Below are 13,706 nucleotides of genomic sequence, written 5' to 3'. Positions count from 1 at the left end.
GTTCTTTTTAGTCAAATTAACAATAGGAGCAACAATTTCAGCATACTCAAACACAAGATGTCGGAAGTAATTAGTCATGCCTAAGAATGCTTGTACTTCTTTGGTGTCTTTTGGAATGGGAAATTTATTTACCTTATTTATGTTATTCTCAGAAGGAGAATAGCCATTATGGTCAATGTTGAATCCTAAATAGGTTATTGAAGATTTACACAGCTGAAGTTTAGATGGGTCAAGAGTCAGGTTAAAAAGTTTCAGTCTATCAAAAACCTGTTGTAGAAGATTTAACAACTGGGATATGTCATCAGCTGCCAGAACAATATCATCAAGGAACCATTGTAAGTTAGGTCCTTTTAATCCCTTTAAACAATGTGATAAAAGAGCACAAAAGTAGCTTCCACTATTTCTAGCACCAAAAGGAAGTCGTTTAGGCTGAAAATTCCCCAATTCAGAGCAAAAGGCCAACTTTTCCCTATCCTCGGTTCTTAATAAAATTTGGAAAAAAGCAGATTTTAAATCAAGCACACAATATAGATTTCTACCAGAAATATTCTGCACTATCTCTGAAATTTTTGGTAAACAAATTTTGAATGGTTCAGTAATAGCGTTTAAAAGGCGATAGTCAACTACCATTCTGAAATTTGGTTTTGCATTGGGATCATTTGATTTTGATGGTTTTTTTACAAAAATGCAAGGGAAAGAATAACTACTAGTGGAATGTTCAATAATTTCGGCCTCTAAAAGCTTATTAATCTCCTTTTCAGCAAATTGCTTAGCTATTCGAGGTAAAGGGTATGGTTTAGTTGATAGAGGAAAGTCGTGAAAAAGTTTAAATTCAGGTACTATAAAATCCGTAGAACCAAGTGTTAAATAATTTTTTGAAAAAACTTCATAGTTGTCCATTAACAATTTTGTCATTTTATTTTTGTCATTGTCATTAAGGTGATCTAAGCAAAAATCATTGGGAGAAAGTTCTTTCTTTCTTAACTCCTTAATTTCCTGCATTGTTAAATTGTTTACATGAGCGGTTTGAGAATCAGAAGGTTGTTCAAAATCATCTTCAGAAATTTCCTGAACAGTACCTAAGCATTGATTTTTTTGAATGATAAATTCAGTGTCCGAATTGTTGTCAACGATGATGTACATTCCCTCAGCATTTTTGGCAGAATGTAGAGAAAAATTGATGTTACATTTATCCTGAATCTTGCCAGGTGAAAAAAGCAATAGGTTGGAATCTCTAAGTTCCTTAGGAATACACATTTTTACGATTTCAAAAGAATTAGGAGAAATTTTAACATTAAGGGCAGATTTCACTTTGAAATAATTAGTTGAAAGTTCCTGAACATCATTACTAATGGTATCATTGGTTGCAGTAATAGCATTAGCCTGCTTAATTTGCTCATTAGGCGAAATAATAACGAAGTCTAATTTAGTTTTGTCAGTGATTATTCTCTTATTTACAGTGTCGAGAATAATTTTGTTACGTTGGAAAAAATCATATCCCAAAATAAATTGATAATTAGTATTCCAAGAAAAATTTGTGGTGAAAAAAAGATTTGAAAACCATTTTCCCTGAATTTTGAATTTTAAATCTACCGCTGACCTACAACTTATACTTTCGTTATTCACGGTTTTAATTTTCACACCCCTTGATACATAGTTTAATTTTGAGATCTCTTTAATCTTTTCTAAAACAGAACCTTGACAGATTGAGATGTTCGCACCAGTGTCCATGAGTGCATAGCATTTAAAATCCTTAAACGTAATTTCAATGACAGGTAATGCATTATCAGAGTTGGTGCAAGACATTAGTACCTTATTAGTAAAATTCTGTAATTCATTATCATTTTGATTGTGAGTATCAAATTTTTGTAAGGTTCCCATCTCCTGCACAATTTTCACATCATCTCTATAAAAAATATCATTGATCTCATTTGAAAAATTTTTTTTTCCTTTAAAGTTTGGATCCTGCCATCCTTCAGTCACTTTGACATGATTATGGGGTTCCGAATTCTGATGGCTAGCATAACCTCGAATACCCCCTTCTAGTTTAAATTTCCTCTATTTGCATTTCCTTTATTGTATGGCCTGAAATTCCTAGCTCTCTGCCGGTTGTGATAACCTCTATAGCCTGAGCGGTTCCTTTGGGAAAAATTGTTTTGATTGTGACCCCTGGAATTACCTGGAAAGTACCAACATTTAGTGGTCCAGTGATTACGGCCGCAAATATGACATTGAACATTTTCAAAATTGGTTTGATTTTGTGAAGTTGATGGACCCTGATTAAAATTTTTATCTTGAAAATTATTTGGTCTATTCACCTGAAGAGAATTTACATCATAATTAAAAGTTGCAGCATTCTCATTTATCCCCTTTGAACTTTTTAAATTGTTAACAGATTCTGTCAAAATGGAAATTTTTCGATTAGTTTCCTCCTGGCTTTGTAACAAAACATTAATTTCCAGTTGGGGGTTACAGAAATTCCCAGAACTGTTAAGGGCATTTTCAACATGCTTCGCAATTTTAAGTGCCTGTTTGAAAGTGTTGGGACCCTGCTTCTGAACCTCAATTCTGATGTCGGGCCTTAGAGCATCAATAAATTTGGAAAATTTTGATTTATCCACTAAATCCAAAAGATCCTTCTCTGCGTTGTTATTTGGGTTTAAAAATCTATCAGCGGCTTTAACAACACATTCACTTAAATCCGTTACGGATTGCCCCTGCTTTTGTGATATACCCCAGAAATCCTTTTGAGCAGATTCAAAGGAAATTGTGTAAGAATATTTTCTCTTTAACTCTTGAGAAAGCTCGGAAAATGTAGCATTGGCATTTCTTTTTAAGATTTCGGAAATAAATTCCTGTGCTTTGTCTCGTAATCTCAATTTTAATATTATTATTTTCTTTGCAGCTGACCATTTTTCGAGTTCAGCAATTTCACAAATGTTATCCAGAAATGCATGCACATTCTCGGAGTTTTCTCCAGAAAATGTTGGGATAAGGGGTAACAATGAATTTGCCATGATATAAATTTTAGTACTTATTCAAAATATATATATGCAACTCAAAAAAAATATATATGCATTCATGAAAAAAATGACACATAAATATTCAACATAATAATAAAAATCATAAAATGCAATAAATTATATAATGCAATCCAGAGTGGTCCCCAAAATTTCATTGAAAATCAATAACCCCTGTTCGGCACACACGGCACCATATAAATGTAAAAACTTATAAAAATGTAAAAACTCTGGTTAACATTGGTGAGGCATAATGTATAAAATTTTAAATCAACTATTAAACTTGAATATTTCATTTGTTTACCATTTAACTTCATATTAATATCATTTGCGTTGTGAAGGTGACTACAAAATGATTGATAAATGTGTAACAAGCCATTTATTTTAAATATAAAAAAAACAATAAGATACCATAAATTGATAATTATCAATCTTCATTTAAAAACACAATTTAACGAAGGATAAATTCTTAAAATTCGAGATTAAATATCATTTCATAGAATACCAATCAATTACCATCAGTAAATATATATTGACCGATAAACAGTTCCACCAATGTAGATATGGATTTAAGACATTAGTAAACACATTTTTGACCGATAAGCAATTCCACCAACGTAGATGATGAATTTAAACCTCAGTAAGCACATATCGACCGATAAGCAGTTCCGCCAATGTGGAGATGAATTTAGATATCAGTGAGCACATATTGACCGATAAGCAGTTCCACCAATGTAGAGATGAATTTATATAAAAAAAAATACGAAGGGATGCGACGATCCCAACGTAAGACTTGCTGGTAGAACCAACGTATTTCTCAGGGATGGTTAATTCTCAATTTGGTCTGCAAGTCTTCACAGGCTCATCCAATATATTTTGCTGTGGCAGTCAGTTCCAAGGGAAGACATTTCGTCGTTTCTCTGGGACGGTGAGATTACTAATTAGTCTGAGATTATTTACAGACTCATTCAATACATTTTGGTGGCGGTCAGTTCAAAAGGAGACATTTCGTCGTTTCTCGTTGATGGCGTTTTATGAAAAAAAATTGACAGATGAATTCTAGGTTAAATATTTACGATGATCACACTATACACTTTGTTTCGAATCTTTTACGAATTTACGATGATAAAAGATACAATTTTTTTTTACGTTTTTTGCTAAAGGGCAAAAATAGCCCGCCAACAAACTCGCCTCCACACATCATCGCCGCTTGAAGAGCACACACTACAGAGCAAGATAAATCACGAAAAACAAGATTGCAAAATGGCAAAGGACGCTATCACTTTTGACGAATCATAATCCTGGGATTTAAACTTGACGTTTACCACGCCTTTGCATTTGACGTCATTATGTAACAGGCTCGGAAAAACTTTCGTTGAATATAAGTAATGCCAGCTGGTGCTGCCCTCTTGCGTGTGATCATGTTGTTAAAGTGAATAAAAAAATACAATTCAACAATGAACTTTAACAATAATGAACTACAAGTCTTATACATTATTCTTTTTAGTTTTTTACGTAGTCGGGTTTTTTGTTTTTATTTAATTATAAGACTTGTAACCATTAATAACCTTCTTTCAAGGCACATAAAAAATGTGTCAATGTTAGCTTTATTTTACATTTCATGATTTTCATTTTTTTAGAACTTTAAAACTTGATTTAGAAACTTAAAGGAAATTAGGAATTAGTGGTAGTTTAATGTCTTTGCTCGGCCTCAGAAGAATCAAGATCCAGCACTATTAATTTAACTTTTCAAATTTATAGAGGTGGGCCAAAATATTTTTTTGCCGACTGGGCCAAAGTCAGCCAGTCCGCCCCTGTATATATATATATATATATATATATATATATATATATATATATATATATATATATATATATATATATATATATATATATATATATATATACTGGCACACACATATACACAAGTTCCTCAATATCATTTGGGCATATCACTTTTCTTGTCTCTCAAAAAATTGAAGGTAAATAAGAATTTGAGAAAAAATTAAAATTACTGAAAGAGTAAAAATATTATATTTCTTAGGAAATTTAAATTCTTTTCAAGACAATGACAAGACACAGAACAGGGATATTTTTTATTCATCTGATTTCACTTATGTTTTAATTTGGTACAATAGATCTTACCCCCCCCCTTCCCCCAAAGGGTATTAAGATCTTAAAATATTTCACAAGCCAAAAAAATATTTAAAAAATATATAAAAACATTATGCACTAAATACAGTATTGCCAATACTAAAATTTTGAATTCAGAACTTATATTCCTGATTGTTAAAATCTGTAAAAAAAATTTTACACTCATTCCTCTATTTATTTCATAGATATAGCATTTTATATGATATTATCAATGACTATATTATCTCATTGACCACTAGATGATAATTAATTTGGCCAGAGGAAAACTAGTTTGAAGAAATGAATATTTTATAAAATAGTTAACCAAAGCAGGGAAAAATTCAAAGAACAAAAACAATACTCTTACTCTGTTAAAAAATCAATGCTTTCAATTTCAATACTGAAACAATTAGATTTGCTAGGATTTTGAATCTGAGGAGCTCCTTGCCATAAAACAGTCCACCTATAGAAACAATGCTCTAATTAAGATACATTTTTTAAAAAAGGAATAAATAATGATAAAAAATTTAAATATTCAGAGACTTATATTCTAAAGCAGGGGCCTCGCAACCAGATCGCAAACAGATTTTGTGTGGACCGCGGGCAGCTTGCTAACTGAAAAAATATTTTTAATTTTGATATCATGTTTCCTTTTAATCATGTTTTAATAAAACTAAGCCCCAAAAATATTAAAAAAACACTGAGTTCTTAGTTTAAAAAAGTCATGGACACATGTGGAAGCTAGAGCTAACTGAACTATCTGAACTGAAATGTTGTATTTTTGGCAGCCTTGTCTAAAAAAATTTACAATGTGGCCCTTGGGTAAAAAAGGTTGGAGATCCCTGTGCTGTATATATATGTAGAGCTATAGAATACTTTTTGAATAACACTGAATACTCTGTTTTAAGACGTAAAGTTCGTGCGTGGTTCAAACAAAGGATACTGATTATTGAACAATTATTTAATACTTTTCATTATCATACTTAGCCTAGTAAAATCACAAAACGTGACGCCGTTCTGATTTTTTAATATGTTGTTTGGATCAGTTAGGGTAGCTTGAATCCAAGTTTGCAGTTTGGAAAAACCTGTGGTCACTGCTGAACATGTAAAAAACTGAAATTTTTGGCCTTTTATCAGAATTCGCATTTTAACCACTAAACTATGCATTTTTTACACTAATTATTATTTGCAATTTTCAAGTACATTAAATTTGCAACAACTTAAGTTCAACTGGCATGCTGTATAATTAATAGTTTTTGAGATATCACTCTTTAAAGGTTGGTAATTCTTTCGAAAAGACAAAATTTTTATGCTTTTATCTCTTTTCCAACCAAATATCGTCAAAACTCTTATTTTATACGAAAATTGATAATAATGCTGATGTAGTAAACTTAATTGGCTCTCATTTAACTCAAAACAAAATCTTTAGACTGAGCTGTTCTTTTGTTGCAATTTTTCCTTTGTTCATTAGTTTATTCTTGAATTAACAGTATTATGACAAGATTCTGAAAAAATACTTAGTTCTAAAGTGTTCATTGTCGCACACAAAGAAGACTATGTAGCTTTGCCATTCAAAGTTGAGTTTTTAAATGAAATATACTTTATATTTAGAACAACACAGTCTGAAACTTCTAAGTTGATTTTTTTTAAATGATTTAATTCAACGACTTTTTTTTAAATCCCTTAATTTAAATCAATGAATCCTGATACAAACATCAATACATTTTTTTAATCATGTATATTTTTCCCAAAGATGTTTTTTAGTACACTGTAACTCCCTCCATACTCACTATGAATGCCTTACTTATGAATAAAACATCAAATGAGGCAGTGAGAAGCAAAGGGATGTAAATGGATATTTTAAGTTTTGGGTAAAATACGTTTAAAGATAACATTCTAGGTAGGCTTTCGTTGAATTTTTTTTCTAAATCATGCTATACAGCAGCACCTACCAGGACTAATAGTACTATCTCTGGCCCCAAGACAGAGGAGAGGTTCCCCTACTATTTGTACTGGTTATCTCTAAATTTTTAATTTTGCCACTTACATCCCTTTGCTTCTCACTGCCTCAAATGTAAGATGTCATTTTAAAAATATTCTTCACCACTTCTGGTGAAAAACAAAGAGACAATTCACAATTTGGTTGTTAGAGCGTCATGCTAATAATGCAAAGGTTGCAAGATCAAACCCCTAACGGTGGGAGGAGAGTTTTTTTTTAATGACTTATTTCCTTAAGAAGTAACCATCTTATATGATATAGCAACTATTCAAAATAGATTTCCCCACCTATATAAACATTTAGCAGACTAAGTGATGACAAAAAATTATGAATGATTGTTGAAGAAAAAAAACCATGGGAAAAATTGTCAGAAATAATAACTAATATTTTTCTCATATTTCTTTTGGTATTGATAATATTTCAACTTACTTTTGAGTTTCATAGCAGTAGCACAATATTTTTACAATGGCTCCAGGATTGTAAACTTCATATACCCGCATGAAGATAGGCGAAACTTTTTTCTCTACAAGAAATTCTGAAAAAGTGATTTGATTCTTTAAAAACCATTATACACAAATAATTATAAAATTTCCTTGATTTCAAATTTCAAACTTTCAAAAAGTCTGATGCTGAGACAGTTCATTTCCTCACATTCTAAAATTAAAATTCAATGTTTAAGAGTGAAAGCTGTTCCACGTTAGCACAGTTTAACTCCTTCAGTACCAGGGACATAACTATCAATGGTGGTTCCAGCACCACCTGAATTTGGAGGGGTCTTTATCGGAAGGAGGGTAAGGGTCATAAGTGTATTGTTACAAATTCTGTAAATATTAGTTGTTTTTGTGATTAATTTGTCGTAATCTAGCTAAATTTGGCGTTTATTAAATTATATGTCATCTAAAATTATTGTAGTAACGTAACCTGTAAATAGTTTCCTGTAATGAACATACAGCCCCTATACATTCGATTGAAGTATATGGTGCCCCTATTTTTCATTGATAAGATTCGTGAATGAATAAAAAGAAGATATCGAAATGCGTAGAACTTGGTAGGATTTTCTAGAGATTTCTTCGCTCGGTATAAAGCGCCGGGCGTCTTGTGAATGAGTCAGTTTCGAGTTAGTTTTTGCTTGTGAATCGTTGCAGCAGAACGCTGGAGAGCGTTTATTGCTCTGTTTTGTGAAGCCATTTGAGCTGTATTTTTGCATATTTGGAAGTAAATACGTGTGTAACCGTTGAGTTTACGGTGTTGAGTGATATTTGCTTAATTGCTGATGATTAACTTAGCAGTTGTTGACAATCTTTCCTGTACATAATGTAAATAAATTTCCTGTGTGTTCTAAAGAACTGTGTCTTCATTTGAAGAAAGTTGGAAGTCGCACCGGATCCGTTACAATTTTGGCGCCCAACGTGGGGCTTCTTCATGACTTTCTTGGAGTAAGTGTGACTTTGGACATTTTTTTCATAAAGACTGTTTGAATTTAGACTTCATTTTTTTTATGGTGATTACTCACGCAATGAATGACCAATTAAAACAACTTCTGAAAGCAATTAAGGCTGTGAAAAGTGACTTGACTGAAAGTTTGGCGGCTAATCAAGACCAATTAAAAAGTGATCTGATTGCAAGTATGTTGGCAAATCAAGACCAATTAAAAAGTGATTTAACGGTGCTGAAAAAGGACTTAACGTCTAACCAAGAAGAAATTAAAAATGACCTTATTTCGGTAAAGACTGTGATGGAAAATAAATTTAATGACATAGAGCATCGAGTTGATGCTATTGAAGAAAAATTTGATACCGTTGAAAGCCGATTCAATGCGGTAGAAAATAAATTTGAAGAAGGAGATAGAAAATTTCATCTACTTAAAGAAGAGATCTTTAAAGATATGGAAAGGAAATTGGCGGTCTCTGGAAGCGGTGCTGGTGATTTTCTACCTTCAGCTGCACGACCGTCAATTAAGCTCGCCACATTTAACGGCAAATCCTCGTGTCAAGTGTACAAGACCCAGTTCCTGATAGTTTCCGAAGCAAATGGATGGGACTCTGTTACCAAGACTTGTCATCTTGCAGCATCCCTGAGAGGTGACGCAGCGGACATTCTTCAGACCCTTCTGGACAGTCAGCGCCTGGATTGCGCCACCCTCACATCTGCTTTGGAGCTTCGCTTCGGTGAGAAGTGCCAGAAAGATTTCAGCCGACTCCAGTTGAAGTCTTGTTTCCAGAAAACCGGGGAAACCCTGCAAGAGCTAACGGCAGACGTCGAGAGACTGTCTCATCCTGCTTTTTGCGACTGTCCTGCGGATGTTTGAGACAACCTGGCACTCAACTACTTCATCGACGGAGTTTGGAATCCTGAAATCCAGAAGGCCCTCCGGATGGCGGATGTAAACGACCTGAAATCTGCTTTGGTGTATGCGATGAGATACGAGGCCACCCAAGAAGCAACCCGTGTGGATCGCCATCCCATCCGGACTCTGGATGCTGATAAGTCTGATTCCAGGTCGTCCCATTTTGCCGAACTTGAGAGACAACTCGGTGACTTGGCAAGACATCTGAACAGCATAACAGCCCAAAAGAACCAAGAGCAGAAGTGCTGGAAATGCGGTAGTAAAGGGCACCTGCGAAGGAGTTGTCCGGCTCACCAAGCTACGCGAGGGAAGGAAATCACCTCCGCCAGAGCTCTGCAGATTTCCTCTACTAATAGTGGCAGTGATGGACTTTTCATTTACGCACATGTAAATGGGAATGCTTGCAAACTGATTGTCAACACTGGAACCAATGTGACAATCGTTAGGACAGATGTGGCTCGTGAATTTGGATTGAAACTGTTGTGGACATCGCCACGCGTAAGTCTTAAGACTGTGACAGGTGACAAAGTTGAGATTGAGGGTAAAGTGGACTTGGAAATAGTGTTTGGGAATGCCACCTACCACCATACGGCATTCGTTGCTGATATCACGGACCCCTTCATTCTCGGATTGGACTTTTTAAAGAAATACGACTTCACCCTTGACTTCAAGACTAATGAACTGCACTCGATGAGAGAAGACATAGCCATCTTCAAAGCAGAAAATGACGTAAAATCCGCTCATCAAATAATAGCACAAAAGGATTTCACCATTCCCTAAAGATCAGAATCATTAATACCTGGCTCCATTAAAGAAAGTAATAGTTTTTGATTCGGCCTCATTGAATACCCTAACCTAAGCAATAACCTAAAAGGAGTGCTGGTAGCATCTACGCTTGTGGACCTTTCTAAGGATGTAATTCCTGTGAGAGTCGTGCCATTGAAGTTTTTAGGGGGGGGGGTCAGGGACGTTTTTCACTTTTTTGGAGGGCTCTTGCTTTTAAGGGGGATGTGCCCCCTTGCTAATTATGAACCTTAACCAGGGATTATAATAAAGAACACAAGCAGATAAATTTAAACATTTTATTTGTTATGTTTATAATTAACTTTAGTAAGAAGAAACAATTTGAATGAGGACCAAAAATTTGAATAATATTTCTGTGGAAATTTTTTTTTCGTAATGCCCCTTCCACGTAAAACAAAACAAAAACATCAATCTTAAACCATGTATAATTAAATCTGTTTAAAATGAAGGTCTACTTTATAACTATAATGCAATTCATGAAAGTAAAATGTAATTTAGAAGATGATGGTACCTATGTAAAAATTAAAAAATATCCACAAAAATATCCAACACTGCCACTATTGGATTTTCTACATCTTTTCTGCATGTATATTTACAAATGACATCTATATTGACAGATAGATGTAATGAAAATAAAAACATAAATTCTACCAACAAAGTCTTGACTTTCAGCAGGGCATCCAGGAGGAAGATTTATGAAATGTTTCCGACTTGAGGGCAAAATGTTCCACCAGTCGCCATATGTGCGCTAAAATGAAAGAGATATAGGCAATAAATAAAAATTCAACATAAGAACCAAAGTGTTATGAAATGGCAAAGTTCAGTCATGTCTCAAAAACTTTTGTTACAATCTTTTGAATAAGGCTTAATCAAAGCTTGCACGGGACAAGGAAAATCAAATATTGAAAAGAAAAAGAAAAAAATCAGAAACAAATAAGAAAAAAAAAGGTTTTACATGTCATACTTCACCAAAAAAAAAAAGACAAAAATGTTGCAGAATATACAGTTGGCTAAACGTTTAGGGAACAACAGGCAGAGCTGAACAAAGGTAATTTATTGGTGCACTCAGTTTTTTTTTCTTTGGGGGGGGGGAGGCATATCTTATCTCTTAATTAGCTTATTATATATTATTTCCTGTTCACAATCAAAACTGTTCTAGTTTGCCTGAAGAAAAAAAAACACATAATCAAAAATCTCCCATTAATCAGATCCTTAACTTTAAATCAGGGTTTGTGATTTTTTTAAAAAAATCAAAAAAGTCAAATTTTTCAAAATTTAAATTTTTTTTTTTTTTTGATTTTTTTAAATGTTCAAAAATTTGTAGATATTAATTACTTTACATTTATAAACATAATATATTTCATACAGTAGATGAATCCATTCAACTTACTTTTAAAATTAAGATAAGTTCTCTAACTATTCAATAATATTTTAAGATTTATAAATACGTTATACAGTGCAGAACCTTTTATCCGGGAACCAAAAAACCGCGAAACCAGAAAACCGGCAACTTTTACCCGATTTTCCAGCCATCTTTTAAAAATACGCCATTTTGACAATTTTTGAAAAATGAAGCATTTTTTCTGCAATACCAAAAGAATATGAACGATTTCTTAATAAACACCATATAACTGACGAGAAACTGTTGCAAACACTAACTTCAAATGGTTATCCTTTATGCGGGGCAAAATTTCCGAAAGATTTTCTTGAATTAAAAAGTACACTCGTAAGTCTGAAATTTTCGTGTTTTATTCCAACTGAAAGCTAAGGAAATGAATATTGTCGCATTCTAATGCAGTATTTGATTGAATGGCCTCTAATTAAAGGCATTTGGCGTAAGTGACGTCTCAAAAGTATGGGAAACGCCGAAAACCAGATTCGCGATTTTTTTGGATAGTTAGTTGATCGTGAAGTCTAGAAATCCATTAAACGCAAGACTAATAGGGCTGCAAGAACTCATAAATCAAATTTCTGTTGATATTAACGAAATGCAAAAGCATTAGTTATCAATAGCTATCGTAATCGCAAACACAAAACCTTTACAAAAAATTAAAAAAAAAAAAGTGTGATCATGAAAGTGAATTATTTTATACACTATAGTAGAAAATTTGCACATTTAGGTTCAAAAACTTATTTTTTGCCCTTCCCTTCATTTTCTTTCGTTTAAAAGCATCGAAAAGTGGAAGATTTTCCCTTTCTTTTCCAAACAGAATGTGAGGGTCCCCGGTATTATGAGAGATTAGTAGTGTTTTGGTGTTTAAATTATTCATTCACTAGTAGTTTTTAATATTTCGATATTTATAAGCATTTCTGAACTGTTTTCTTCTTATTTTAATATGCATAACTATTTATTATAGTAATTTAAGTTTTACAAACAATCGTCCAATAGCGTTTTTTAGCGATTCAGAAAACCGGGAAATTCAGATATCCGGGATAGCGATGGTCCCGAACTTCCCGGATAATTGGTTCTCTACTGTATAATGATTAGATAAGATGGGATTTTGTTTTATGCTTTACTTAAAGATAAGGTTTCCATTATAATGCACGTTTTTAGTGTAAAATAATGTGTTGAACGATTAATTTTCTGAACTATTAGTCATGGTGAATAAGAAAAACTCCAAATTTTTATTTTGTTCTAAACTGTAATTTTTAAGTAAAAGCAATACAGAGTGAGAGAAAGAGGGATCTATGTAGTTTTGCCTGTTGAAGTTAGTGTAGTTAAATTTAGAGCAATACATTCTTAAAATGCAAATTTAATTTATAAAAATAAAATCAACTGATTTTTTAAAAAAATTTGTTAAAAAAATCACTTGATTTAAATCATGATTTTAATCACGATTTAAATCAACGAACCCTGCTTTAAATAACTAACGACAGGGAATGAAATCCCAAAATCATTTTCACAAAACAAACCATTTGATAGGCATAAGCGTGATCTCCAGCACGAGGAAATATACAAGGAGGGCCAAGAATATTCGGTGCTGTATATGACAAGGATCCTTCAGCACCGTACTGAGAGCTGAAGTCAACTACTTCGTAAGCTCGTAAAGAAAATACATGTTTTCCTTTTTTAAAAGATTCTTCATGCAATCTATTCAAAATAATATCTTCTTCATATTCAACCGAAGCCTCAACTGATTTCATTTTAACAGATAATATTAAATTCAAATGTTCATAGCCCGACCGAGAAAATTTCAAACAAATCCAAACCAAACGTAAACAAAAACAGAAGTCAAAAGTATTGCCATTTTATTAATTTGATAACTAAAAGAAATTTTTCAGCTCATAAGCACACACATAATGTCTAACTGAGCTATATTTTAAATGATACAAAAAACTGTACTCTTTATTAAAAGAATATATTTCTTTTAATTTGTATAAAGAGTTTTTTTATTTTAATGAA

General features: G+C 32.9%; 1 protein-coding gene across 1 annotated transcript in view; it reads right to left on the bottom strand.

Moving 5' to 3' along the window:
• The window catches only part of LOC129218160 (F-box/LRR-repeat protein 4-like), a 47,303-nt gene extending 33,856 nt beyond the window's left edge, over positions 1-13,447 (bottom strand). Inside the window, exons 1-4 of the mRNA XM_054852378.1 lie at positions 13,217-13,447; positions 10,955-11,051; positions 7,582-7,687; positions 5,521-5,616 (exon numbers count right to left, since the gene is read on the bottom strand). Coding sequence (XP_054708353.1) covers positions 5,521-5,616; positions 7,582-7,687; positions 10,955-11,051; positions 13,217-13,447 — 530 coding nt within the window. The remainder of the gene's footprint in view (positions 1-5,520; positions 5,617-7,581; positions 7,688-10,954; positions 11,052-13,216) is intronic.
• Between the last annotated feature and the right edge of the window lie 259 nt (positions 13,448-13,706).

Source organism: Uloborus diversus, chromosome 1 (genome assembly GCF_026930045.1).
Source record: "Uloborus diversus isolate 005 chromosome 1, Udiv.v.3.1, whole genome shotgun sequence".
NCBI classification, from domain to species: Eukaryota; Metazoa; Arthropoda; class Arachnida; order Araneae; family Uloboridae; genus Uloborus; species Uloborus diversus.
Note: the sequence above shows the minus strand (reverse complement) of the source record. Positions and strands in the feature narration are given on the sequence as shown.